General features: G+C 48.7%; 8 protein-coding genes across 8 annotated transcripts; 4 read left to right on the plus strand and 4 right to left on the minus strand.

The window, feature by feature from the left end:
* Window positions 1-802: 802 nt before the first annotated feature.
* FPSE_05131 (uncharacterized protein) lies at window positions 803-3,448 on the minus strand (the record flags this gene model as incomplete). Its single annotated transcript, XM_009258249.1, has 5 exons — window positions 803-832; window positions 872-890; window positions 1,015-1,057; window positions 1,245-2,858; window positions 2,920-3,448. 5 exons carry the CDS (start codon window positions 3,446-3,448, stop codon window positions 803-805), a joined length of 2,235 nt encoding a protein of 744 aa, XP_009256524.1.
* Window positions 3,449-4,455: 1,007 nt separating this feature from the next.
* On the plus strand, window positions 4,456-6,174 carry FPSE_05132 (uncharacterized protein; the record flags this gene model as incomplete). Its single annotated transcript, XM_009258250.1, has 1 exon — window positions 4,456-6,174. The coding sequence occupies one exon, from the start codon at window positions 4,456-4,458 to the stop codon at window positions 6,172-6,174; it is 1,719 nt and encodes a 572-aa protein (XP_009256525.1).
* Window positions 6,175-6,574: 400 nt separating this feature from the next.
* Window positions 6,575-7,918, plus strand: FPSE_05133 (uncharacterized protein; the record flags this gene model as incomplete). The annotated part of the gene is made up of 1 exon (XM_009258251.1): window positions 6,575-7,918. The coding sequence occupies one exon, from the start codon at window positions 6,575-6,577 to the stop codon at window positions 7,916-7,918; it is 1,344 nt and encodes a 447-aa protein (XP_009256526.1).
* Window positions 7,919-8,177: 259 nt separating this feature from the next.
* FPSE_05134 (uncharacterized protein) lies at window positions 8,178-9,509 on the minus strand (the record flags this gene model as incomplete). The annotated part of the gene is made up of 1 exon (XM_009258252.1): window positions 8,178-9,509. One exon carries the CDS (start codon window positions 9,507-9,509, stop codon window positions 8,178-8,180), a length of 1,332 nt encoding a protein of 443 aa, XP_009256527.1.
* Window positions 9,510-11,225: 1,716 nt separating this feature from the next.
* Window positions 11,226-13,374, minus strand: FPSE_05135 (uncharacterized protein; the record flags this gene model as incomplete). The annotated part of the gene is made up of 2 exons (XM_009258253.1): window positions 11,226-12,430; window positions 12,483-13,374. 2 exons carry the CDS (start codon window positions 13,372-13,374, stop codon window positions 11,226-11,228), a joined length of 2,097 nt encoding a protein of 698 aa, XP_009256528.1.
* A 3,509-nt stretch (window positions 13,375-16,883) lies between these two features.
* Window positions 16,884-18,731, plus strand: FPSE_05136 (uncharacterized protein; the record flags this gene model as incomplete). Its single annotated transcript, XM_009258254.1, has 1 exon — window positions 16,884-18,731. One exon carries the CDS (start codon window positions 16,884-16,886, stop codon window positions 18,729-18,731), a length of 1,848 nt encoding a protein of 615 aa, XP_009256529.1.
* A 543-nt stretch (window positions 18,732-19,274) lies between these two features.
* On the minus strand, window positions 19,275-19,584 carry FPSE_05137 (uncharacterized protein; the record flags this gene model as incomplete). The annotated part of the gene is made up of 3 exons (XM_009258255.1): window positions 19,275-19,291; window positions 19,340-19,483; window positions 19,536-19,584. 3 exons carry the CDS (start codon window positions 19,582-19,584, stop codon window positions 19,275-19,277), a joined length of 210 nt encoding a protein of 69 aa, XP_009256530.1.
* A 264-nt stretch (window positions 19,585-19,848) lies between these two features.
* Window positions 19,849-21,340, plus strand: FPSE_05138 (uncharacterized protein; the record flags this gene model as incomplete). Its single annotated transcript, XM_009258256.1, has 3 exons — window positions 19,849-20,454; window positions 20,512-20,694; window positions 20,753-21,340. The coding sequence occupies 3 exons, from the start codon at window positions 19,849-19,851 to the stop codon at window positions 21,338-21,340; spliced, it is 1,377 nt and encodes a 458-aa protein (XP_009256531.1).
* Window positions 21,341-25,142: the final 3,802 nt, after the last annotated feature.

The following is a 25,142-nucleotide window of genomic DNA, read 5'->3' on the forward strand; positions in this document are numbered from 1 at the left end:
GCCGGTTATATCAGATCTGGACCCAGAGCGGCGGTAGTCCCGCCGCTAAAAGTGTCTTTTGGGAGGTTCAGGGATAGTGTCAGATCATCTTTTATCAACGACATCAGACCCGGTCTCGTGGTGTCGAATTAGCTGTCTTCTATCATGTCACTTGGTTGATCACCAGATAAGAACACTAGATTATCAAGAAGAACCACAATTTTCTTCATGATAATAAGCGAGTGTTTCTTGTGAAGTACTCATTGTATCGTTCCACGATAGTATGTCCAGGGGATTGGACTCCATACTCAGTATGCATGTAGCATATTCTTGTATGCGACCAGTGCTTTAGATACAGAATTCTCGGTCCTTGTGGAAGCCTTGATTCTGGTATGTTCTCTGCATTTCGTATAGCTATCAGAATCCTATACTCCCCAAGAGTCGTTAAGATGTGATCCGTTCCCGTAGCTTTGGTGACTACAGACTTGATCCTTGCTTACAAGTCTCCCTTCAACAAATCACCATCCGGTATGGTGTAGTGGCTAACATTTCGCGCTCTCATAACCTGAGAGATCAGTACCGCGGAGCCCAGGGTTCGATTCCCTGTACCGGAGTTAGTTTTTGCCTCTTTGTTATTCGACATTGGTGCTTCCTTTTTGATGGCCATCCTCAGTGATCGTGGTTAGTAGAAGAAGAATGAATAGATATTTACTACTAGTACATGCATGCTTCTCATAGCTACGGGCGGTCTCATACAGCAGCCGTTCGTCCCTTGAAGTCAAACGCTATGAACTAAAGCTACGAAAACTACCAAATATCAATCTCATGGAGTCGCCGATTTCGTAGGAATGGACTAAAGTTTGGATATGATAGAAAATGCAATTACACATACAGCTGCAGGGTGCGATACACTGAGATGTTGTAATCAAGGATCATTCATTATTGCTTCAAGGGTCATGCAGCATGATATATAATCTTTTTCAGACATTCCAGGACTGTTCTTGGACATTTCGAGAAATTCGGAATTAGACTTACTGATACGCATCCACCCTTTGCTTGGTCGTATTTCCAACATATGCTATGACTAATCTAAATTATATACATCTCCATCTTCTTCGACTCCCGCTCGTGATTCCACCCTTTCGTCATATAATTCGTTATATATCCCACTCTCTGATAAACATTTCCAAACTCCCGGACCTCCTCAGGTAGATCAAGCTGCTTGCCCAGAGTTTCCTTATCCGCTTTGACCAAAACCAACGCACCGTCATCGTCCCAGGCATTTCTTGTACTCAGTCTTGTACAGAGTCTCAAGCACAATAAGTCCTTAGTCTTCAGATTTCGTAAACGAAATAGACTGTCAGGTCTTTCCAATTGCTTTCTGACAGATTCCCCTGGTTTCTCCAAGTAAACCGAATTTTCGTTAATGGTAAAGGTCACAGGCATAGCACGGCCTGTGAGAAATAGATAGCCGCAGTTCACCTGTCCAAACTTGTTTTCACCTTTGAGAGGACAGGCTGTGCGAGTAAAGTCGACTGTGACAAAGTAATTGTCGTACTCAAAACTCTCCAATCCCCATGTCACGCCACGGTGAACACTAAGCCAACTCCAACTAGGCGCAATGTAACTCAACTCCTCTTCAGAGTCCTTCTCGTCTGGCATCCAGCGTAGGCCATTTAGCAGATCTTTCTCCCACAGGCCAGCAAGATATCTACCCGTCAGCTTGTCTGACCACTCAGTGGCCAATCCTGCAACAGCAGGGAGACCGTCGGTTCGAAAGGTGATTTGCTTCTGAGAATACTGTACGATCAAATCCCGCCAAAGCTCATGATGTTCTTGAAATTCCTTCACCTCCCCTTGAAGAGGCTTAGATGGTCTAATAGAAGTTCCTCTGTAACTCTTGGTACCTGTGATAAACTTATGGCCTGTCTTGATAATCCGGCGTGCTGGAACAAGAGGGTCATCTTCGTGTTTCTCAAGTGCACCGCACTCACAGTCCATAGACGAGAGACAGTCGAATATCATCTCACTCTTGGTGTAGTGCAAGATCCGCGTAGCCAACAATCTCTCTTGGAAACACCAGGCTCGGGTCAAAAGCGGGTGATTCAGGATGTCGAGTTCAATGGTTCCGACAAGGGGATTCGAAGAGCCTTTCGCCACGTTCCGGTCGGTATTCCAGCCAAAAGCAGAATGCTGATGCTGGCCAGCTTTGCGCCCATAAATCTCGAAAGGTTTCCCATCTGGAAAAGTACCTGAGACCGTCACGTAAGGCTCTCGTGGGAATAGGCAACCACCAGATCCATCAACTGATCCAGTAGCTGATAGAACTAGCTCGGCACTGTTGTAAATGGATGCCATCTTTGCCGCTTCTATTTCCCAATCTTTTGTGTCATCTTGAACAATGCAAAGAGAGTCTATCCAGATGTACCGAATACCCAGTTCTCGTGAGATGATAATGGCATCCTGGAAGGTTTTGGCAAAGCGGCCGAAAGGAATGTTCTTTTTCCACTGTTCGAGGGTATCTTTCGTCGACTTGAGATGTTGAGTCTTTCCCCAGCAGTGAGATAGGGCAATGTATTGCTCAGTAATATGCTGCTTGGAGTCGTCGTGCGTGAAGATGTGAATCCCATCATTTGTTTCAGGTCCAATATCGACAACTCGCTTGGGTAGTTTCGACGCGGATGCTGACTCTGCTTCCGAGCAGATGGTATGATGTTCCTTGCACGCCTTTATCCAACTCCTTGCTCTATCGAAAGATGACTTAGAAGTAGGGTCGGGTTCGATGTGGTTCGCTTGCCCGCCAAATTCAGCATCGAGACTCCAATCTGGTCGTTCGATATTCATGCATGAACCGATTGTTGGCCAAGGGCAGGGAGAATCTAGGTAACGTTTAAATGTTGTTCCTCAATCTTGCTCGGGATTGGATCTTGGGTTTCCTACCAGGTAGAGTGTATATCTCGTAGCTCTCGACAAGATCACCCTCGGAGCTGTCTCCTCCTGAAGAGAACATATCGAAGTCATCTTCAGGCGGACTTCCACGAATAAGATTCAGTCTCATAACATTTCCTTTACAGAAGACAATCTCCAGCCAAAGTTCAGGATCGCTGCAGTCCAAGTTGCCCCTGTTCAGTTTTGTCAACATCTCTTGAAGAAGCCAGCAAGAGACACAGCCCCCCACTGCTGAACTTGGGATGTCAGGAAGGTATATTCTGATCCCCCAAGAAGCATAGTCAATACGTCCGTGTCCCGCCCAGGTGGGGGCTGCCTTTAGATTACCGGCTTCAGCAGCTCTGGCAGAGTTGATAGTACCAGAGTTTTCGTGCATTGCTATTCCGGCCAAAGGAAGAGCCGAAGAAGCTGATCCCGGGTACAGATTCCAACATACTCGGCACAGCTTCCGATCATTTCTGATCTCATCATCGGTATCACCTGTCGGGTATGGAGGAGTTTTGAGGTTTAGTGAGGCCATACTTTGTTTAACCCCGCAGTGAGGAAATCTCTCGATCGCACGAGCGTTGATAGTGGGAAACACTGATATTGGGACTAAGACTGGATTTTGGAGATGGAAATCGGTTAGGACGATGTTAAAGATCTGAAACTACAGGATGAGATTATTGGAAATCAATTGTAACAACGGCCCCCGTTGTCATGTGATACCCTGGCCATTCTTGCCAGGGTCCAGTCTGACACCAAATCTTACTTACGTATCTCTTAATGGTATTGTACTTCTCTCGTTATTGCATACAAAACTATCGATAGGTTTGAACCCTCCTAAAATTGCTGGCGTTGAAGGCCTGGTTTAAGTTAGAATTAAAGTCCACCTACCCAGTTTACATGCGTTGAATACACAGTACTGTCAATGTGTCAGTCATGAATTCGCTTCATCATTCACATCAAAATGTTTCTTCGTCCTTTCTCTTAGTGCAACATCTGGATTTCACTAAACTTAATATACAATCTACCTATGTAAGGTGATCTATAGTACAGCTTTTTTTTTCGATAGAATTAATACAGACTCTTAGACATACGATGCTGATAGATTATAGATTTCGCCAGGAATACACTCAAAATAGACCTAACCTAGATATATTCTAAAGACTCATTATTCATTCCTTCTTGAGACTACATAAATAGTACATAAGTAGTATAGATATGTGATAGAAGAATCATACAGAGAATGCTATTTAACGTTGGAGTTGATGGAGGCACGTGACCGAGTTATTGACCTTTACTCAACTCCGCATTGGGTGGGGGCAGTCAGAACCCCACCAAGATTTTTCCATCTCATGCTTCTTTTGGAGGGGCAAATATCGATCATTGGAACTCCTCCCATGTCGATTTAACACACAAACCCCGGCATTTCAACCACCACCATCAACGACACGACTACCGCGACACGACTATCGCGACATCCAAGTACCAGATTCTATAAGCATCAGTCAAATCGCAAAATCAGTTTCGGTTACTTCATCCATCATGGCCACCGCCACCATGACTGTGACGGCCGTGCCGACAAAGAAGAAGCCTGACATGGCTCCCGAGAGCGAGCGCTTCCTACGATGTTGCGCCGACGTCGCGAACGCCCTCATTGAGGACCATGAAGCCTCAAAGGCCGGCCGTACCACACGCGACATCAACCTCAACTCGCTACGAAACAAGCTCGCCAAGAAACACAAGCTCATGAACATCCCACCTTTGACCGCCATCATCGCCTCCATTCCCGAGCACTACAAGAAGTACATCCTACCAAAGCTTATCGCCAAGCCCATTCGAACGTCCTCCGGTATTGCTGTCGTTGCCGTCATGTGCAAGCCCCATCGATGTCCTCATATCGCCTACACCGGAAACATCTGCGTCTATTGCCCTGGAGGACCTGACTCCGATTTCGAGTACAGTACGCAGTCATACACTGGCTACGAACCTACGTCGATGCGAGCCATCCGCGCGCGATACGATCCATTCGAGCAGGCTCGAGGACGTGTTGATCAGCTCAAGTCCCTCGGTCATTCCGTCGACAAGGTCGAGTACATCATTATGGGAGGAACGTTCATGTCTCTATCTGAGTCATACCGAGAGGAATTTATTGCCCAGCTTCACAACGCACTCAGCGGATACCAGACCACCAATGTCGACGAGGCCGTGGAGGCAGGTGAGATGAGTAACGTCAAATGTGTCGGTATCACAATCGAGACTCGACCCGATTATTGTCTACAGCCCCATCTCTCCGACATGCTGCGATACGGCTGCACTCGACTCGAGGTTGGTGTACAGTCTTTGTACGAGGATGTTGCGCGAGACTCCAACCGAGGACACACTGTTGCAGCCGTCGCCGAGACCTTCTGTCTCGCAAAGGATGCTGGTTACAAGGTCGTCAGTCACATGATGCCTGATTTGCCCAATGTTGGTATGGAGCGCGACATTGACCAGTTCAGGGAGTATTTTGAGAACCCTGCTTTCAGGACCGACGGTCTCAAGATTTATCCCACACTGGTCATTCGAGGCACAGGTCTATACGAACTTTGGCGAACAGGACGATACCAGAACTACACCCCCAACGGATTGATCGACCTTGTCGCAAGAATCATGGCTCTGATCCCTCCCTGGACTCGTATCTACCGTGTTCAGCGTGATATTCCCATGCCTCTGGTCACATCTGGCGTCGAGAACGGTAACCTGCGTGAGTTGGCTTTGGCTCGAATGAAGGATTTTGGCACAACTTGCCGAGATGTGCGAACGCGAGAGGTTGGTGTGAACGAGATCAAGAACAAGATCCGACCTAACCAGATTGAGCTGGTTCGAAGAGATTATGTCGCCAATGGCGGTTGGGAGACTTTCCTCGCCTACGAAGACCCCAAGCAGGATATTCTCGTTGCCCTTCTTCGACTACGAAAGTGTACCGAGAAGTATACTTACCGAGAGGAGCTTATTGGCCAGCCCACCAGCATGGTCCGAGAACTTCACGTCTATGGTACAGCCGTCCCTGTTCACGCCCGTGATCCCCGCAAGTTCCAGCACCAGGGTTTCGGTACGCTACTGATGGAAGAGGCCGAGAGAATCGCAATTGAGGAGCACGGCAGTGACAAGATCAGTGTTATCTCTGGTGTTGGAGTGAGAAGCTACTACAAGAAACTTGGTTTCTGGTTGGACGGGCCATATATGAGCAAGTGGCTAGATGGTCGCGAGCAACCCGAGTGAATAGGAGAACTGCAGAGTACAGGGTAACGAATAGCATGAATGGTGTGCATTGGGAATATCTCACGGTTGGGGTTTTGCATTTATAGATGGCGTATATTGGATGGGAATGAAAAGTTACGACGATTTGATCAAGAAGTTCTTTGTTGCCTGTATTAACTTATTTACCTACCTAAGTTCGTCCCGTGCTATAACTTTAGGTCACCTGCACCGTTTAGAGTGATGCCTCAGATCTTGGAACAGATAGAGAGAAAATGACCCTCATCTAGGGCACCTGATTGGTCTAGTCTGATTAGTCACCCGCTCATCGTCCTCAGCAAGCCCAAGCCTAAGCTACCTCATCTTCACAGGCTGCCTCTTGCTCCTGAATCCATCTCCTCTAAAACATGACTCTCTTAACGCCATGAGCCCTCGTCAAAATGGCATTCCGGATTATGGAACCGGTATACTTCCGGTGATACCCCCAGACGTAAATCTACCGGACCGTGATCCACGAAGCAATGCTGCTACCGCCGCCTCAGCAGCTGGTGTCCGCGCCCTGAGCACCCAACTCATCGCTTTTTACTTTCGTGCGCCTGCAAAGGCATTCTTCAGAACACGTGTGGATTACCTTGCTTATGCGAGAAATATTCACCAGGCCCAGACGCAGCTATTGATGAAGGCTGCTGCAAACGATGCTTCTGCCTCAGCGTTTACTACACTTTTGCGCCAAAGTTGGCTCCTTCTGAGAGGTACGACACCTGGAGTTTTGACTTCAGCTATCAGGCATCAAGGATGGAGCATCGTGCCAAATCAGATTCTGCCGCCTCTTATTGCCAATGTTGGTGTTGGAGCAGTCTTGTATACGAGTTATCTCCAGATTTTAGGACGCCTTCATGAAGAGAGTGGCCAAGCCCGGAAAAGAGTGTATCCACCACCTCATCCAACGCATACCTTTACAGCTGGTTTGCTTGCTGGCGGGCTTCAGAGCGTTTTAGCAGCACCCTTGGACGCCCTCCAAGCGCGGTATGATCACACAGATCTCATGCCAAACGACGGCAGTGGAAAGCCCAGGAGCATGTGGAAATTTGGATGGGAGAAACTTCGCGAAATCGGTCTCAGGGGTATTTTTGCTGGGTGGGGGTTGTCCCTTGCAAAGGATAGTCTTGGAAGTGCCATATTCTTTAGCACATTCGAATATGTCAAAGCCCAGGGTTACTACCGTTTTGTTACATGGTACTACGGCGGCCTGGCGGAGGATATTGTCGACGTGCTAGCTATGAAGCGCCCCACGCACCAGCACAAGCAAGAAGAAGGGATCAGACTCATCCGACCACATTACGCCCTCGAGCCCATGTTTCTTCTGCTCGGAGGCTTAAGTGCCTCATTCACGCAGCAAATTCTCCTCCATCCCCTAACGCACTTCCAAGTCAAGCACTGGGATCACCTCGAAGATCTCGATGCCAAAGCCGCCAAACTGCGCGCGTCCAAAGTGGTTAACCCGGAAAAGCCCCATCGACGATGGAGAATGCTACGAGCTTACTACCGTGCTTATCAGGAATCGCTGGCCGTCTGCAGAACAGAGGCAGCCGCTGAAGGGCTGAGCCTAACGAAATGGCTCTACCGCGGGTTTTGGTGGAACGCAATACGTCAAGTGCCTAGCACGAGTGCAGGATTGATCATTTTTGAACTGATACGGCGCAAGTATGGACTTGGACAGGGAGAAGTGAGAATTACAAAGGATGGGTATGACATTTTACTTCACTAGGGTTAGATTCACTGTGATGGCGTTGGTTGTATGATAGACATTCTCCTCTTTTCAAACTATTACATGTATAGACTAAACGTTTTCTGTTCTCCATTTAAGTCATATAACCCAAGACTTCTTTCGTACCTCGCTAGCCAAAATCATTAAGCATTTCGCGGATCTTTATCCCGTATCTCTTCTTCTTATAAATTAATTCCACTGGTAGTCTTGTCGAGTGGGAAGTTGAGCCCAGTGCTGTGATTGAGGCTTTCCAGCAACCTTACGGCCCATGCATGCGTTGATCGAACATGTAGGGATCATCTGACCACATGGCGCGAATGTCTACCATATCATATGTTGACATGGTCGACAACAGCGTCTCATCGACAGAATCCAAAACTGGAGGGTCGGCAGGAATTTGAGGATTCTTCATTCCCCAAAGGAATTCCATGTCCTCATCATCCAAGCCTATCGCGTAAGCAGCCATTGCGACCTGGCCATCCTCATCAGAAGGGTACTCGGTATCAAGTGAGACGTGTTCGTCAGGGTCTGAGACAGGATACTTCTCAAACCAGCCATCGAACCACGCTCCTCGGGCCTCAGCCTTGACACCACAAAGAAGGAAGAGATGAATTTGGCTGTTGACGGAGGCCAGCTTGAAGATGTACGGCACATCATAGGACTCATTGTAGCTTGGTAGACAAGCTATCAACCCCTGAGCTCCAAGGGCGTAGAATCTGTCTGTTCGGAGAATTTTGAAGAGCTTTTCCGAGGCTCGGGTGTCGCTTACACCATGCTTATGCACTGTTCTGACCAGACGTTGCCACTTGACCAGTCTTTGGAATGGCACAACGTCCACCGAAGGATTATTCTCCAGAAGATCATAGATCGGGCCCAAAGTCTCTTCATCAATAGGGAGGCTGCCGTAATCGAACATTTCGAACAGAGCCTTGGCCCTGACTTCGATTTCCTCAAACCAGAAGCTTTGCTGTACGCGAACAAGCAACTCCGGGTTAATGGGATTGCCTTCGGAATCCACAGGACTGTCACCGGGCTGATCCTGATTGCCAAAGACCATACCAATTTGATCCTTGTTCAAGGTTGCAAGGTCGTACAGGGGTAGGTCTGGCATCTTCCAAGCTGCAGTGCGAGAGAAGTCATCTCCGTAGGACTGGTACAGCGACCGTCGATACATGGCCTCCCAAAATTGCTGGTCTTGTGGCATAGAAGCATAGATCGCAGAAAGCTGGTTGATGTTATCGGCCAGTTGTAGGAACTCGCTCAGAAGCTTAGGACTGCCAGCGATTGTGGGCAAGTACTTTGGCACCCAGCTATCAAGATCTGAGCCAAGAGGTAAGGGGTCGTATGGGAACCGGTGGATGCTGAAGGCGGCGACAGCCAAGGGCAAGTTGCGGAGGCCAACGTATTGAGTGATGAACTCGAACATACCCGTTGTAGGGTCGTTCTCTACTTGGTCCACCAGTGATTGCAACTCTTGGTTGACATGTGAGTATCTTGCGCTTTGTTGGCGGATGGACTGGGCAGTTTCCTCGATAGAAGGAGGAAATGGGAGAGTAGAATGAGCCATGTTGTTTGGTGAAGATGAGGCCATCGTGAAGAAGTGTCAAATGTGTACGATAAAGTACGTAGTGAGTAATATCAGTATGCAGAGTGTGCAAGTGATCTTTCTTTGTAGTATTGTAGATGTAATAGTGTAAAGCAGTTGAAGTTAGAAGTTGACAAGTGGTTGTGATAACTTGAAGAGCTGAACACTGGTTGATGGTTGATGGTAAGGAGAGAATCCAGGACTGGACTCCAGGGGGGGGGAGGGGGGCTGCCTTTTTATGCATTTTCATCTTTTACAACGGTTTTTTTGCTTTGCAAGAATTCAATGCCTTGGGTTTATGAAAACTTAACACGCTCTCGTGAGTCAGAACAAATTGTTGTGGCTCAAGAGATGTCTTCACGCTTCGCCCGCTGCCATGTGTGGGTACTTGGGTCATGAACTCAAGCCTGGTGGACCGCAGTCATGGGATAAAGAAAGAGAATTCCCCAGCAACAATACATTTACGCGGCGATATTCGTCCTGAATAGCACCGACTTCCATTCTCTTGGGACATCATGTGCTCTCTCTGTATCTATATAGGTCTGTGTGGCTTGCGTGTTGCTGGGCCTCAGTCCGTATACTTGTTTCAAAAGGAAAGATACCACAAATTACTTATATCAAGTGACTCATTTTGGCTGTGGTGCCTAAGATAGATTCCACAAAGCAGCAGGCACGGACATGCTGAGTACTTGTCTCTACACAAGAAGGTGACCCTTAACGAAGAGACGTAGAATGCCGCAGAAGAAGTGGCGGCATGTCAACATACGAGACTCGCGCACATGTTCATCTGATAGAAAGAAAACCATTGTAAGATGACTCAACTGTCATACTGGAACTGAATAGATGAAGCTTGTAGTTGAAAATCTTGAGCACATCGACAAGGTTTGGGCATCTATCTATTCAAGGCTACAAGACGTGTAAGTTACATGTAAGACGATTCGGTGGGTCTTCTCGATTTCGAAAGTCTAATACCGACTTACATATGAAGTGAGACCCATTCGATCTAAGAATAGATATAAGCTTAACAATAAATCCTAGTACTGCAACAATACTATACTAATATTGACTTATACTCTCGTCCTATACTGGAGTCTAAAATATTGACAGCACGTGCATCAAACTTACTGACTTACACTTTATTTCACTGTTGGCGAGCATGAACTTCTGGCACCCCTCACAGAGTCTGTAGCATTTGATGGTCACGCAACCCGCAAGCTGTAGTCAAGGACCCGCCAGGCTTCAATTCAACCCCATACTTTTTTTAGTAGAAGGCCCGTCCGTTCATCTGGCGTTTTAGGCAGTATAGTTGTATACATAGAACATATACATGGTATTCCAGCAGCTTCTTCAAGTCACGAGTGTATGAGTCAACCCAAGGCACAAACATGTTTGTTGGGATCATTGCAAATGCCACATTGTGCGCCTCCTATCCACATCACAAACTACAGCCAGCACATGACAAAAAATATCAGTTTGAAGATGCAAAACATTGTGAATCAATTCCTACAAATCCTCTCCTGTCCGTCCCACTTTATCTTCGCTCTCTGTATACATACCACACCGGACACATCACCCCTCCCGTCCATCCCCCCATCCCCAAGAACCGTGCAAGATCCTTAAAACTCCGTGGCGCAAAAACCAAAAATCACTACATCCAGATGTACGTATAGACGTGTTCCCTGTTGGGGGAAAAACGAGAACCCAGCCCCATCATCGCCGCTTCTAGCTGCGTGATCCGGGACCAAAGTCGGGCTCGCGTTCGGGAAGGTGCTTTTTCTCTTTGCGCCCCTTGATCACAAATTCAGACATGATCTGGATGTGGTCGGCGGGGAAATGCCAGTTGGGAAAAGCGGGAACTCGTTTGAGATATTCAGGATCAGGGGGTCCCAGTAGGTCTACTACCTCCAGGGTGTTGGTCGAGTACCAGATGTAATCAATCACGTCGGCGAAGCCAGGTGTGTAGTTGGTGAATGGCATGTCGTCGGCGGTGTGTTTGATGTGGGCGTAGGCATCCCTCAGGCTGAAAGGGTGTTCAATACCGTCGCGTGTGAAGCTACCGTACTGGAAGCTGCTCAAGTCGAGATGATCCGGAGGCACACGTCCCATAGACATCAGCTCGTACACGGACGAGTCTTCTGTTGAGTTGAAGTCACCGCAGACAAGTAGAGGAATCTCTGTATTTGTGCGGTATTCTTGGCTGGGACCTGGCTCAGCCTGAGGCACAGGAACCTCATCTTCGCCCACCGGTAGTACAATCATCTTCTTGTCCTTAACTGCGGGCCACCTAGCGTACTTCTCCGCAAGTTTAGTAACGTGCTCCATCAGAATACCGGTCTGGATAACCTTGACATCAGCCAGAGCAGAATCCCATGTAAGATGGGCATTGACCAGGATAATTCGAGCTCCAGTAAGGCGGGACTCAAAGAAACAGATAACGGCAATGTTGTCCTTGGGCATGACGCGATTGAAGACATCGTGTTGGTTCTTCATGTCGGGTCGGTTAATGGCAATAGTGGCGAACTCGATCAGCTGCTTGTCGAGAAGAATGAACTTGCTCTGCTTGTAAAAGACAGCGCAACCGTCCACAGATTGGGCATCCTTTTCAGACATGGTTTTGGCTCGCGATTTGGGCCAGTGAACACCCTTGTAATCCAACTGAGCCAGGTCGGGGCTGAGGTCTTCTTTAAACGCATCCGTAGAGACTTCTTGGAGGGCGAGGAAATCTGCGTCCCTAATTTCGAGTTCTTCCAGAATGCAGCTTCTACGATAGTCCCAATTGAGAGCGTTTGTTGGTGTATATCCGTAGGTCTGGGGTGTTGCATATTTGTCGCAGAGAATGTTCCATGAAAACACCTTGATCCTTTCCAAGCTGGGCGATACATCCTCTTGAATGCACACGAGTTTCCGGGGCGAGGGAGGAGGGGGGCCTAAAGATTGTTAGCACAAATAACCATCGTATGCAGATTACTGTCAACGTACAGGGAGCGTTTTCTTTGAGGAAAGTGATCAGGCTCTTTGTCCCCTTTTCCATGATCTCATGTTTGATATCTGGATCCAGAGGGTTACCTTCGATTCCAAGCATCTCAAGAAGGTGAAGCGATCCCAGTTCGTTGGGCAAAATTCGAATGTTGTTATTGAAAAGGTGCAAGTTCTTAAGGTAGGTGCACATTCCGATCTCGGGGGGTATTTCTTCGATCTGGTTGAAGGAGGCGTCGAGGTGGCGTAGTGCTCGCAGTTCTCCAATTGCGTTGGGTAGTATTTTGAGCTTGTTGGAGGCGATGAAGAGCTCATTCAAGAAGCGATACTTGAACAATTCCGGTGCCAGGTTTCGCAAGCCTTGCCCACTCATATCCATGTTGTGCCAGTCTTGCCGTCTCGTTTCCTTCTCCACAGTTAGGGGTCGTCTCCTATCAACACCATCGTTCTCGTCGTCCGGCTGAGCACGCAAGCTACTCGGTGGTGGGCCGCCAATTCCTCTGTTTTCCGACGCCTTGAGCCTAGCATAGTAGTGCGGTTGTTGTTGATCGGTCATGGCAGCATGCGCTCGTTCAGACTCTTTGTGCGTCCTTAATTGCTCCTGCCACATCTCGTTTGGAGGCGCTTGTCCTCGGTTTCCAGCTGAGTGGCCATTTTGGAGCGCATTCGGAGCAAAGGGACTCGAGTTCGAAAGACCGCCGGGAGTGAATGATGAGTGGTGAGCCAAACCGTTGACGTTGGGCATGCCATGGTCGTGTTGAAGTCCTTGGTGGTGTTGTGTCTGAGAGGGGTGTTGGTGTGAAGGATGTTGGTAGTTGTATATCATGTTCGGTATGCCTCGGCCGGCACCGTTCATCCGACCATGTTGACCTTGCCCGGAGTGTTGAGTGTACATTCCGGCAGGTGTCTATGATGTGGTTATGATGGTTATAGGTTGTTGGGTGGTGGGTTTGGGAGTTGCGCCGGCGAGCAGCACGGCAGCAGGTATCGTTGGTCGGGAGTCGTTCTTGAGGGGGGTGGATAGAGAAAGTCGCTGGAGCAGCTCATCGGCCGTCGAGTAAAATCGCTGGATGAATTGGGTTGAAGAGCTCGCGTAGCCGCGCAGGGTGGTTTTGATCAGTGACGAATGGTTCGACACTTCACCCAATATTCAAAAAGAGAGAGAGAAAGATTGGCTCGCGTTGACGCATTAGCCTCTAGCAGCCAGTTCGTGTGGAAGGAAGAATGTTGTGACTTGGTGGCCTCGATTGGAGAAGGTTTGGTTCGTCTGTAGGTCAAGAGCTTATGAGAGTTGTCGCGACAATTTGGTTAAGTGCCTATTGGTGATGGTGGGCAAGCCAATGTTGCTTAATCACAGTCGAGTGAATGGAAGCAACAGAGCTATTGTGGTGAAGATCAAGTGCAGAGCATGCGTGTCAAGAAATGCTGCAAGGATAGTGGTCAGTCAGAGCTTGCTTGAAAGAAGGGCATCATAGTTAGGAGGAGGGGGATCCGAGCTTTCGCGAACACGTTGCGGTGTCTGTTTTAGCTCGTGCGGGGCCACGCACATGTAAGGAGCGAACGCAACAATGCAGATATTTGCTTAAAAATCAACTGATACTTGGACAGAAGAAGTGCAGTTAATGGTACAGGAAGCACGGGCTTGGATATGTCTGTGATGCTGGTCGACACTGCGACGAACGGACTGAGGCCCAAGGAGCGATTCAATCACGTGCAGTTAGTTGCTCCGCATTCTGATGGCTCGTGCGAGTCTTTAGATCACGTGCACTTTCAGCCGCCATTGAAGACGCATGTCTGAGACTGTTGCAGTCAGCCTTGCTTGAGAGCAACAAGAGACACTGCTAGTCAGTCACGGCACACGATATTCCACCTTGATTGAAGCAAAATCCACCAAAAAAGAACGACTGAGGTTGTTCAATGGCTCACTCAAAGTTGGCAGTCTCGTTTCAATATCGAGCGCATGAACTACAGGATGTTTGCAGCCTGTTCACGGGAACCCGCGCAAGCGTATGCAATGACAAGGAACTACCTTATGCTTTGAGCTTACCCCAGACTTGAATTGTCTGCAAACGAAAGGGACTTGTGATCACATACTAAGTCGCTAGGTCACCAACTGCTGCATCTGTGATATCGAGAAATACTATTGATTACTTACTGCAAGCATGTAATATCAATCAATAGTCCTGCGAATATTGCATGAACGTAAGTTAAGACATGAGAGTGACGCCACTATTGCGGTCCCTCGCACCATGGTACGGTGTCCTCTGTGATAACGACTGATCTTGTGGTTTTAAATCGATCTTTGTACAATGGCGCCGCTATATGTTTGTTATATTCATCGCGTACAACAACACTCCAATGGTTTCTTTCCGAAGCATTAGTAGGTAGAGTAGAATAAACACAGGTAGCCAAGCCTGGACTGCAGCTTAAAGAAGGAAGGACTGGCGACTCGCAAAATTACATTAATGATTCGATCCGCTAACACAGACCGCCTGCTTGGTAGCAGAAGCCAAGAAGCATTGTACTGATTCATCCGCAGCAACGTCGCCCAATCATTCTTGTATATCAGTCATGCCACGGAGCCTCGAGCCGCGATGGCCAACTCCAGCTTAGACAGGCATGTCCAGCAGAAACGACTGTCATTCGGCCGAGAATAACACCGTTGGGCATTTTTCATTTTCGTGTACCTAGTGCAGGACTGTCTTGTGCTTGAGGCGATCTTGCCCCCCCGCGATAGGGACAAGCAAGACAAGGTCCAGTAGGAAAAGCTGGGGTCTGCACTCCCTTCGGCTATCATTCATGCAAACGACCCGCCCGAATACCCCGTACCCTGGCAGTCTGGACAGGTTGTCACTTGTGAACATGGCAGAATGTATTTACGCTGTCAGATTCCGGTCGCTACAGCTGCAGCTGTAATTACATGTTGGATCCTTCGCGACCTACTATGTACTATGTATGTACCTGGCCGCGACCTGCAGTAATCACAAGTTCTTTACAGGCAATCATCCCCTGCTCAACCAACCAGAAAGACCTCGGAACGCCAGGGCTGGCGAGGAAGCTGCTAACACGATACGCGTCAATAAAACATCAGGCAAAGAGTCTAATGTGCGGGGGACAGCCAACCGAAGTGCAGCGCTCCACACCTCATACAGTCTTGAGCTGGGGAAGCAGCATCGCTTGGATCCGTATCCTGTTGCGAGAAGCCAGTTGCCGTATATAGAATGTGACCTCTGCCGCCATCTCTGGGCCTGTTTGCTTATCTGCTTGTTTGTCTGACCTGAAACTACTGTGCAGCCCATGCGGTTTGCTACAGTATCATTGTCCTTCCTTCCACCTCGCTCGCACTCGCACTCGATCTCGACGCAGCTACCCGTCCCGTTGTTTGACGCCAAAGTTCATCTGGGACTGGGGAGCTTGAACCAATACACACATGTCTCTGCGGCATTTCCCGCAACCTTTGTTCAGGACAGACAAGCAAACAAACATCGTCCACACCACAGAGACAGACACGGCTTGCTGGCTAGCTAGCTGGCCAACCAAGCAACGCCCGTCATCAAGTACATATTAGCCTACGGCCCTACGCTGGTTCCGCCATCGACTCCAAGGTTGCGACACCGTAACACGGGTACACGGGCAAACAGGGAAAACAACGGCACTGTTGCTAGCAAACGGTCCATGTCCCTCTTTGGGCAATCAGGGCAATAATCCTTTGAACAAGGCCGAAACCTAGCACTGGATGGATATTCCAGGTGCGATCAGCGGTTGACATTTTAACTTTGCAGATTGCGGGAATTCTTGGTCTTCAACACCACACTGGTTCAAAACCCTGGCACAAGCGATTTAGGCGACACCTTGAATCAGTGTCAAGCATTCAAGAGTCAAAGCCAAGGGCTATCGGTTCCTCCAGAGCCCCTGCATGATCCGGGAGGCAATCCGGCGACCACCCGGATTTGGAAGTCCAATTACGCGGGCCACAGAAGGGTTCTAGAAGGGACAAAAAGTCTGCAACCAGCCCCAGGGGGTCGGGAGAGTACCGTTTCCTACAGTGCCTGCCACCTCCCAACCCAAGTACCGTACCTAGTACCTACGGTCCTCACCTTGGGTACTGGTGCAGCTGGTGCAGTCAGTGCAGTGCAGTACGGTGCCCGGACGGCTTCAGCTCAAGCCACCAGTGTTTGCTAGCGGCGGTGAAACTGCATCACCAGATTGATCAGCTTCCATAGCAATTACACCTGCAGCTTGCAGCTGCACTGTACTCCGTACAAACGGTAAACTATTAGCCCACCCCTGCCTAGCCCGGGCAAACCACCCCATCCCCTAATCCACATCCACATCCCCATCCTATCCCTATTCATCGGCAAGCTTGCGCCAAAGAGTATAGTTTGGTCCAAGCCCAGGACGACAATGTCGGAATGGAGCGGATTTTACTACGCTTCTGCCAACCCCTTACCCACCTTTGCTCGAAAGGCAAAGGCTGAAAAGGAGTGGCATCGCCCTGAAACTCCCCCACGGTCCATTTCAGCTTCCCACGACATCAAATCCAACACAAGACGTCCCTTTCGGCATACGAGAACCTCTAGTGGCAGCCAGCGTAGCGGCAGTCGCTCGTCGCACGAGTCGTCTCTCGTGCATTCCAGCTCCAGCCCCGTCGCCAAAAGCGGCCCCGCCTTGGAGGAAGACAATTCTCATTACTCGCACTCCAAAGTCCTATCATCTGACTCGCGCCGACAATCTTCAACATCGACGTCAACCTCATATAAGCCTCGTATCAACTCAACGTCTACCATTGGCGCAACGGCACCTTTACCTTCCCCTATTATCTTCAATCGCCCCGTCATTATCGATAAATCTCGAGAACGCGAGCTCCTTTCCCGTCACTCAGGAGCGGCTACTCCTACCTACGGCTCTGTTGATCTGAAAAATGTCACCATGTACTCCCAGCTGGAAGCAAGCAACAAACCTATGTCAGGGACAACGAAGCAGATAAACCTCGGTTTCCCTCGAACAGAATCAGTATCTTCCACGAGCGGCCAGACGACCGCCTCAAACCACACAATGACTTCAACAGACCCCTCCAACTCATCCGACCCTGCGATGAAACCATTTATCGTCAAAAATGGACGTACATACTTCAATGATCCTACATCGGCATATCCTCTCCCCACCGATCTCACCGAGCTCCATCGCCAAAGCTTGCGAACACTTCTCATGATTCAGGTTTACGGCGCACCTGTTTATACACCATTCATCCAAAACAACCCTCCACAGCGTGTGTTGGAAATTGGATGCGGCACAGGTTTTTGGAGTATGATGTGCCATCGATACTACAAAGATAGAGGCCACACCGGCATCCAGTTCACAGGCATCGATATCGCGCCTCTAGCACCCGGTAGTCCTGGATCCCCAGCCGAGCTTTGCAAACCAGACAAGGACATGAAATGGCGATTTGTTCAGCACGATCTTCGTCAGAGACCATGGCCCTTTGGTGACGAAGAGTTTGACTTGATCATGGTCAAAGACGCATGCCTGATGGTTCCAAGTCATGTTTACCAACTCTTTGTCGAAGACTATCTCCGTCTGCTCAAGCCTGGTGGTGTGTTGGAAATTTGGGATAGCGATCCAACATTTCGCATGTTGCGACCACATGTCCCAAGCGCATTGCCAGGGTCGGAAGAGGCAGAAGAGCATGAGGCCGCACTTGACCTAGGCGCTTTCCTCATGACATCAAAAACCCCGCTGTCTGCGCCATTGAACTCATTCCTGGTTGAATATAACACATGGCTGTCGCGAACTCTTGAAGGTCGACAATTGTCGCCGGTGCCGTGCTCTCTAATCAGCGCAGTGCTCCTTCAAGAGTCAGAAGACCTGATGGATATCAAGTCGAAACGTCTAGCCATTCCTCTAAGCGAAGTCCGATGGGAGCGCGAAGGTGTCGGCGGTGTTGTTACAAAGGATGGCAAGTCGTATGTGGAGATGAAGGCCAAGTCAGCACCAAACCAAAAGGTTGAAAAGAAGACCCTGACCCCTGGACAATCTGCACTACGCAAAACGGCGCTCTTGACCGTTGCGCAACAAGTGTCGGCACTGGAGCCAATTCTTCGAGATGCAAGCGGCAAGAGCCAAGATGAGTGGGATGCTTGGGTAGCCAAGATGATGGCGGATTTGATGAGTGAGACTGGAACAAGCTGGGGAGAGTGCCTAGAATTGGGAGTATGGTCAGCAAGGAAGAGGTTGCGCAAGGGCGAATCCTGAAATCGTCACGGGAGTTCGAGCGCAAAAGCAAAATGGTGTCTCGAGGTGGACTTTAATGAACGCCTTGGCGCATCTATGTCTCATGATGGATGACACGCTGGAATGGTTGCCATGCGACGCAGGCCTACATACATTGGGGACCTCGACGTCTCAGGACGAGTCCCCACGACCGACCCTCGCCAGCATCTTTTCTTATTGTACACATACCCGTACTTCCCATTTACGCGTCGGCGTCATAACGTTTTCTCAATGTGCGATACCTTTTCAGATAGTACCTATACCCATATGATTAGTAAAAAAGCAGGTTCTTGGATGGTGGGAGGATGGGATTTCGGGATAATGGAACTTCAGGGACAATTGGATTCTTTTTTGGCATTGTATGAGTTGACATTGATTTGATCTTGTGATGTTTGGGTTGTGACATAGCTTGGAGTTGGGTAATATCTAACCATAGACAACCACACGAATTGACAGAGGGGACATGAATTCAATATGATTGCAGATATTGACACATTCGTAAATGCTCAGGGAAGTAGACTAGACTTACAAAGCTTCGATCTCTGTGTCCTATCAGTAAGTACTAGCAAAACGGCTGAGTTCAAACATACCTTTCTTAACGAATTCAGCCTGCGCAATACCCTTACGAATCTTATCCTCGTCGCGCTCTCCAGCTTTGGAGATGAAGGCCTTGTGCAACCGAGGTCGGAAGTAATCAAAGCCAAGAGGATACTCTCTCCCTAAATACAAGAGCTCTATTGTACAAATCAGTCTGCGGTTTTGGTTCCAGAGAGAGTATCCACGTACCCTTGTAGATGTTTATGACTTGGCGTCTTAGTTGCGGGTTAGAACTCATTGCGGTGAATATGCTCGTGTATTGTCGAGAATCTCATAACACAGCTGGAGTTGCACACAAATGGTCTATGATGGTGCCGCGGTACTTCCCCAGACTGTGGCGCAGTATCCACCGCTCCAATCAGAAGAAATATTTAGTCTCGACATAGTTTTAGCCACAAATACCTTCTTCAACTAGACGTCGCGCCATCAACAAAAGTTTCAGTCTGTTCCGCATTACGATATCCTGGATTCAAATCTTGCGCCAGTGTAGTCACTGGTCAGCATGTCAGCTACCATGCTGCCCAAAGGGTCGGGGGCCCTGAAAGCCCTAAAACCGCTCTCCAAAGGCTCAAGTCTGTCCCGCTTCAAAGACTACAAAGCCGAGAATCCTGAAGGTCGATGGCCAACAGGATTAACACCAGAAGCGAGGCCATTTCGCAGTTCATGGTGGCACGCAGACAAGAATTATTCTGTACCTTACACAATCTACAATGTTCCAAATAACTCCGAGGCATATTTCAAATGGCCAACACTCAAAAAATTCATGCCGTCGCTGAATCCGCGACCATGGCGATCGATCAAAGCCGGGGGATCTGTAGGTGACAGACTTGAAACAGTCGTGCCCGGACCGACCCGTGACGCCAGACTCGAGAGACAACATGCATTGATGGGTTACATGTATAATGACCTGGGTGTGCTGGTTTATGATGGTCCGACTGAGGCACAACTGCAGAAAATAGGCGACGTGCTGGAGGAAATCGTGAGACATGAGGGCAGATTACAGATCCGCGCATGGCACTCAAGTACGAAAAAAGTGCGATTCGACAAATGGAACGTATACCGTTTGTCAGTCGATGAGAGCCGCCATATTGATCCATTATGGAGGGAGGTGCGTGTGCAAACGTCCCTTGGGTAGAGTGAGGATACACCGCTAACTTCCCTACAGAGAGGCTTCTTGCTCCCAAGTGGCCTCGACGAGCTTACCGATTTGGCTCTGCAAAAATGGCGAGAAGATTGGAAGGCTGGTAGGGAGGCCGAAGGGAGCGACGGTCGTCTACCAGTCAGGTTTGTCGAAGACACCAAAGAGCTATGGCTTCTTAAGAACGAAGACGGCATGGGCTTGATCAATGTAAGCGTCCCTTCTCGCCCGGTTCAAGGCCTGATGTGCTGATACTCAACCCTCTCAGGATACTATAAACGGTCCCCGTATCTCTTCAGTCGATGCCTACGTCGCCACAGGACTTTCCTGGAAGCGCATCTGCGTGAACATCGAGCTTCACACTGTAGGTACAAAACGTTTTCTCGGCTGTGCAAACTTCGTATTTGGGCTCAACATCGACAACGACATCCTAAAACAGAGATTGGAGGAGGTTAAGGAATTGAACCATACCAGCCTCGATACTGCTGAATCACTGATGCAAGCGCGCAAGGAAGAACAGAGAGTATTGCGTCACAGTCTGCAAAATATATACAATGACGAAGCTCCAGTCTCGATTGAGAAACATGAGCATGTCGTTATCGATATGACCAGGAAGTTGTGGAGGCTTGAGCGATTGATTTGGGGACAGAGACAAGAGATTATGAGAAAGGAGGCGCAGGAAAAGAAGATGATCGAATGGAAAAGACAAAGGGAGTTGAGGAAGTCTATGAAGGCCCAGCTAAAGGCGGACGCGAAAAGGCTTGAAAGTGTTGAGAAATTGCAGGACGTGAAGGAGGCAGAGCCTCAGAGCGAAGATGATGTCGCTAAAGATGTGCACGACGAAAAGTCTACTTGAAGAGACAGACATGTTTTAGAGGCTCACTCAACCGTGGTATCTACATCCCCATGGTTTAACCCAAAGGGCATCATATCTCTTCACTATAGCATTCAAGCGTCCGAGATTCCAGCGAAGTGAGAGTACAAAAAGATACAGTCACCACAGCTAATTTTGTCACAAATCAAGAACAATACCTATAACGTGGGTAAAGCCTCGAAGATTGTCAAGTAGGACACTTACACGGATTAAGGATGATGTTTCTGGCTGCCTGTAACGGCTGTCGGTCTTGTACCGGATGGCCTCAGAACGTGTCAGTCTTGTATGGGCAGTTTTCGTATGCCTCCATCAAGCACCTAGTCTGTGACTGGCGTTTAAACCGCCACGCGTACCACGCAGGCATTGAATGCAATTGGCAGCAGCACAATTCAAGGCCTCCAAGTCAACAAAGAGTTCAAAGGACAAAACCTAGACCAAGTAGAATGTCACTGGCCACGCCAAACTACTGAGCTTATACCTGAGACATCCGGAGATATCGGGTTGCCTAATTAAGCAGCAGTTCGTCATACCATCCAAAGCAGGACGTCGATTTCTTCATTTCCGAGACCGTATAGACAATTTCCATGTTGATCACTCCGAAGAGAAAACAACGCAACGGAAGCACAACCGAGAAGTGTGATATCTTCCGATATCACAGCACATCATGCCATGTAACGCTTCCGCCCATCCAGACAGGGCTGGCTCAAAGTGGCGTCCATCATGCTGCAGCACGGGGCATCCCGCATAGTTAACATGTTGGAAGCTCCAACGTTCCCCCGCCCAGAACGGGGTCTCAAGTACCGGAGCTCACCAGTAAGCTGTTGCATAAATAGCTTCAAGGCCATTTGATGATTAATGTCATGAACTCAAGCAACTATTCAATGCTTCATGGACAGTGCTGAAGCACTTGTATAACCAAGTATTGCTTCTTATCCGCAGAGGCCGGTCCGTTGTCCGCTCACCGTCACTTGACACCACCTTGTGGTCTAGCACACGAAACAAAGTGCACAGGAAGTTGATGCAGGGTTGTAAGCATATGTAGTTTTGATAGGGCAAGCCGAACAGACAAGTGCGAGAAGTGCCGACGAGGGGTGGCAGCCAAACAGATCGCCCCCATCGATAGGGATAAAGCCAAGACCTAAACGTGGTGCTGCGATTTACTACGTAGCAGGGTAGTAGCGATTATCGCGCTCCATCATGATGTTGTTCGTTTGTAGTAATGAGATCGTGGGGTTGATGCCCATTGAGACAATCCATGGCGATAAATGGCCACAATCCTATGACCTGTTGGCCGGCCTACTTGATCGGCCTCGAAAAAGCTGTGCATGAAAACGAGGACGATATAAATGACTGCATTGTGTTCATCTCGTACAGAGTAAACATTTTGAGCTTGGCTTCGTTGAAGTCTATTCTCGGTTTGTGAATGGACAAGAGTCAGCAGTGGGCTCGCATAAGCAAAGCAAGCACGGCCGTTTGAGTCGTGGCAGCAGATCACAGTGCGATGATCTCTTCGTAAATAAACCTATGTGGGTTGGATGATCAGCGTTTTTAGTCGTCAACTGACGACACATGGAAGAGGGGTTTTGTGGTGTTGATGTGTACAACCAGTGGCTGTCAACCACTGATATAAAGGGGAATTTCGAGCTTCCTGAACGGTGTGTCAAAAACAGGCAGGCAATGCTTGAGAGGTAGTTACAAATTTCTGCAAGTCCAACTGCGCATTTTCTTTTCACTTGTATTAACGGACCGACAGCTTCATTCTGCACAAGTGGGGTACGTTAAAGACTTGTGTGTGCATCTGCCAGGGAATGGCCTGCAAATCTTTCAATGTAACCAAGCTCAAAATTGTTGCCCTTGTTGATCGGCTTTTGTCCATATCGAGACCAAGTTCGCTCTTGATCGTTGCAAAAGGACATGATAAAAAGCGGGACATTAAATTAGACCAAGAAACGGGCCAAGAAAAACTGCCGAAAGTAAATCCTGGACTGAGTCTAATGACTCAAGTACCGTCCTGGGGAGTTGATCATTATCGGTGAGTCGGGAAATAGTTGTTAGTTGTTGCTTAAGTTGGGAGATTCCGATAAACTCGATGGGGTCTTGCAGCATGATTTGCAGCTTGTGGATTGTTGTGGCATCAAAGGTGTAGAGCCTCTCCAGCTCTGACTGAGTATAAGAGCCGCTTCCTTCACTCTGTTGTTTCATTGTATTGTGTTTTCGACTTTCATGGCCATGTCATGCCCATCCATGTTTGTGTCCGTGTCGTGCCCTTGTCGTGCAGTTTAGCGACCCTTGGAAAGAGTTGACCAATCCATGCCCGCTTGTCTAAAATATTTCCCCTTGAGCCAGCTCAGGGCCTTTCCCACAATGGGCAGCCCGTGGCGCCCACGACGTCAGTGAATTCTCTTGCGTCGCTTCCAAGGTATCGGCCGCTGTTCCAAAATTAAGAGGGAGACTGGAGACAGCTAGCTACCTAGCTTAAAGATTAACATTTGGGGGGGCGATTCTCTGGCTCATTCGTCCAACTTGGTCCGGCATGTGCGTATCGGAGTCTACCGAGGAAGAGATTCTAGCTCTTTTGACGACACTGTACAGTCTTAGTGATGATGTTAACCACGAGATGAGGCTGCAATTAGTGATGTTCTTTTCTTGCATTGCGGAGAAGCCCTACAGTAGGAGCACGGCAGAGCCGGGGTGTACCCTGGCCAATACTTGCTTGTTTACAGAGCTTGTAAGCGATGGCGTGCGCACGCGATGTGATGCATTTGTTCTTGTTGATGTATTATCGAGATAGATGCCAGGCGAGGCCAGGCGAGGGTAAGCCAAGCCAAGGGTTTGGATTCAAACCAACGTGTCGATGGTGATAATCCCAAGGTCAGCATTTCTGTCTCCTTCGTGACGAATGTGGACAAAGACTTTGGTCCCTGCCAATAATTTACCTTCTTTCGCCTCAACTCATCTCTGCTAAAAAGCAGGGTTCACACAGTAAGACGCACGGAGTGTTTCATGGTGGAGCATGTGACTCCTCTTCCTCTTCAATCGTCTGGTTGTTTTTACTTGAGAAAAACTACTGGACAAAGCCAAGACGGCGCAGTTTTCCAACGGATATTTTCTGTATGGAGGCAATGGCGTTCAACTCTAAACTCAATCATTAACTTGACGGATTAGTAGTAGGTAGATCATGAGCTTGTATGGAGGTAGACCTGCCAGCCAAGCTGTCCAGCGTAGCGCCTCATCTCAACCAACACAACCTTGTTCCTGGGTACCTGATCCGTTGGCATTCAAGACGCCAAAATCCTATCGTAATTGATCCATCTTTTATTGAAGCTATTCGTTGTCCTGGTCATCCCCATTCAAGTCACCATTGACACCTTTCAGCTCTCATCAGCACAACTGTACTCTCCAATTCAGCCAACAACTCCACTGATATCCTCTTTAACGCGCCTTTAGCGCGCACCTTGGAATAGACTGCCCCATCCATTGGCGACTGGAGCCCTGGAATCATGCGAGCCACTAAGACTGTAGTGGGTTCCAGCACTCAAAGAGCGCCAGAAACAGCCGCGTAGGGTACAGTGCGCGTCCTCGCACCCCGCTATTCCCGTTCCCGTCCCCGTCCACGTCCACCCTTCCATTATCCTTTTTGCGTTCGGCCACTCCATTCCTTTCTGTTTCCTTTTCAATACCTCGACTCGAGTTCTTCCGCAAGCACGAGCCTGGCTTTGACAGCCAAAAAATCTCCCACCTCCACCTCCACCACCAACAACAACCACTACCTTGCATTACTTTT

Source organism: Fusarium pseudograminearum, chromosome 1 (genome assembly GCF_000303195.2).
Source record: "Fusarium pseudograminearum CS3096 chromosome 1, whole genome shotgun sequence".
In the NCBI taxonomy this organism is placed as follows: Eukaryota; Fungi; Ascomycota; class Sordariomycetes; order Hypocreales; family Nectriaceae; genus Fusarium; species Fusarium pseudograminearum.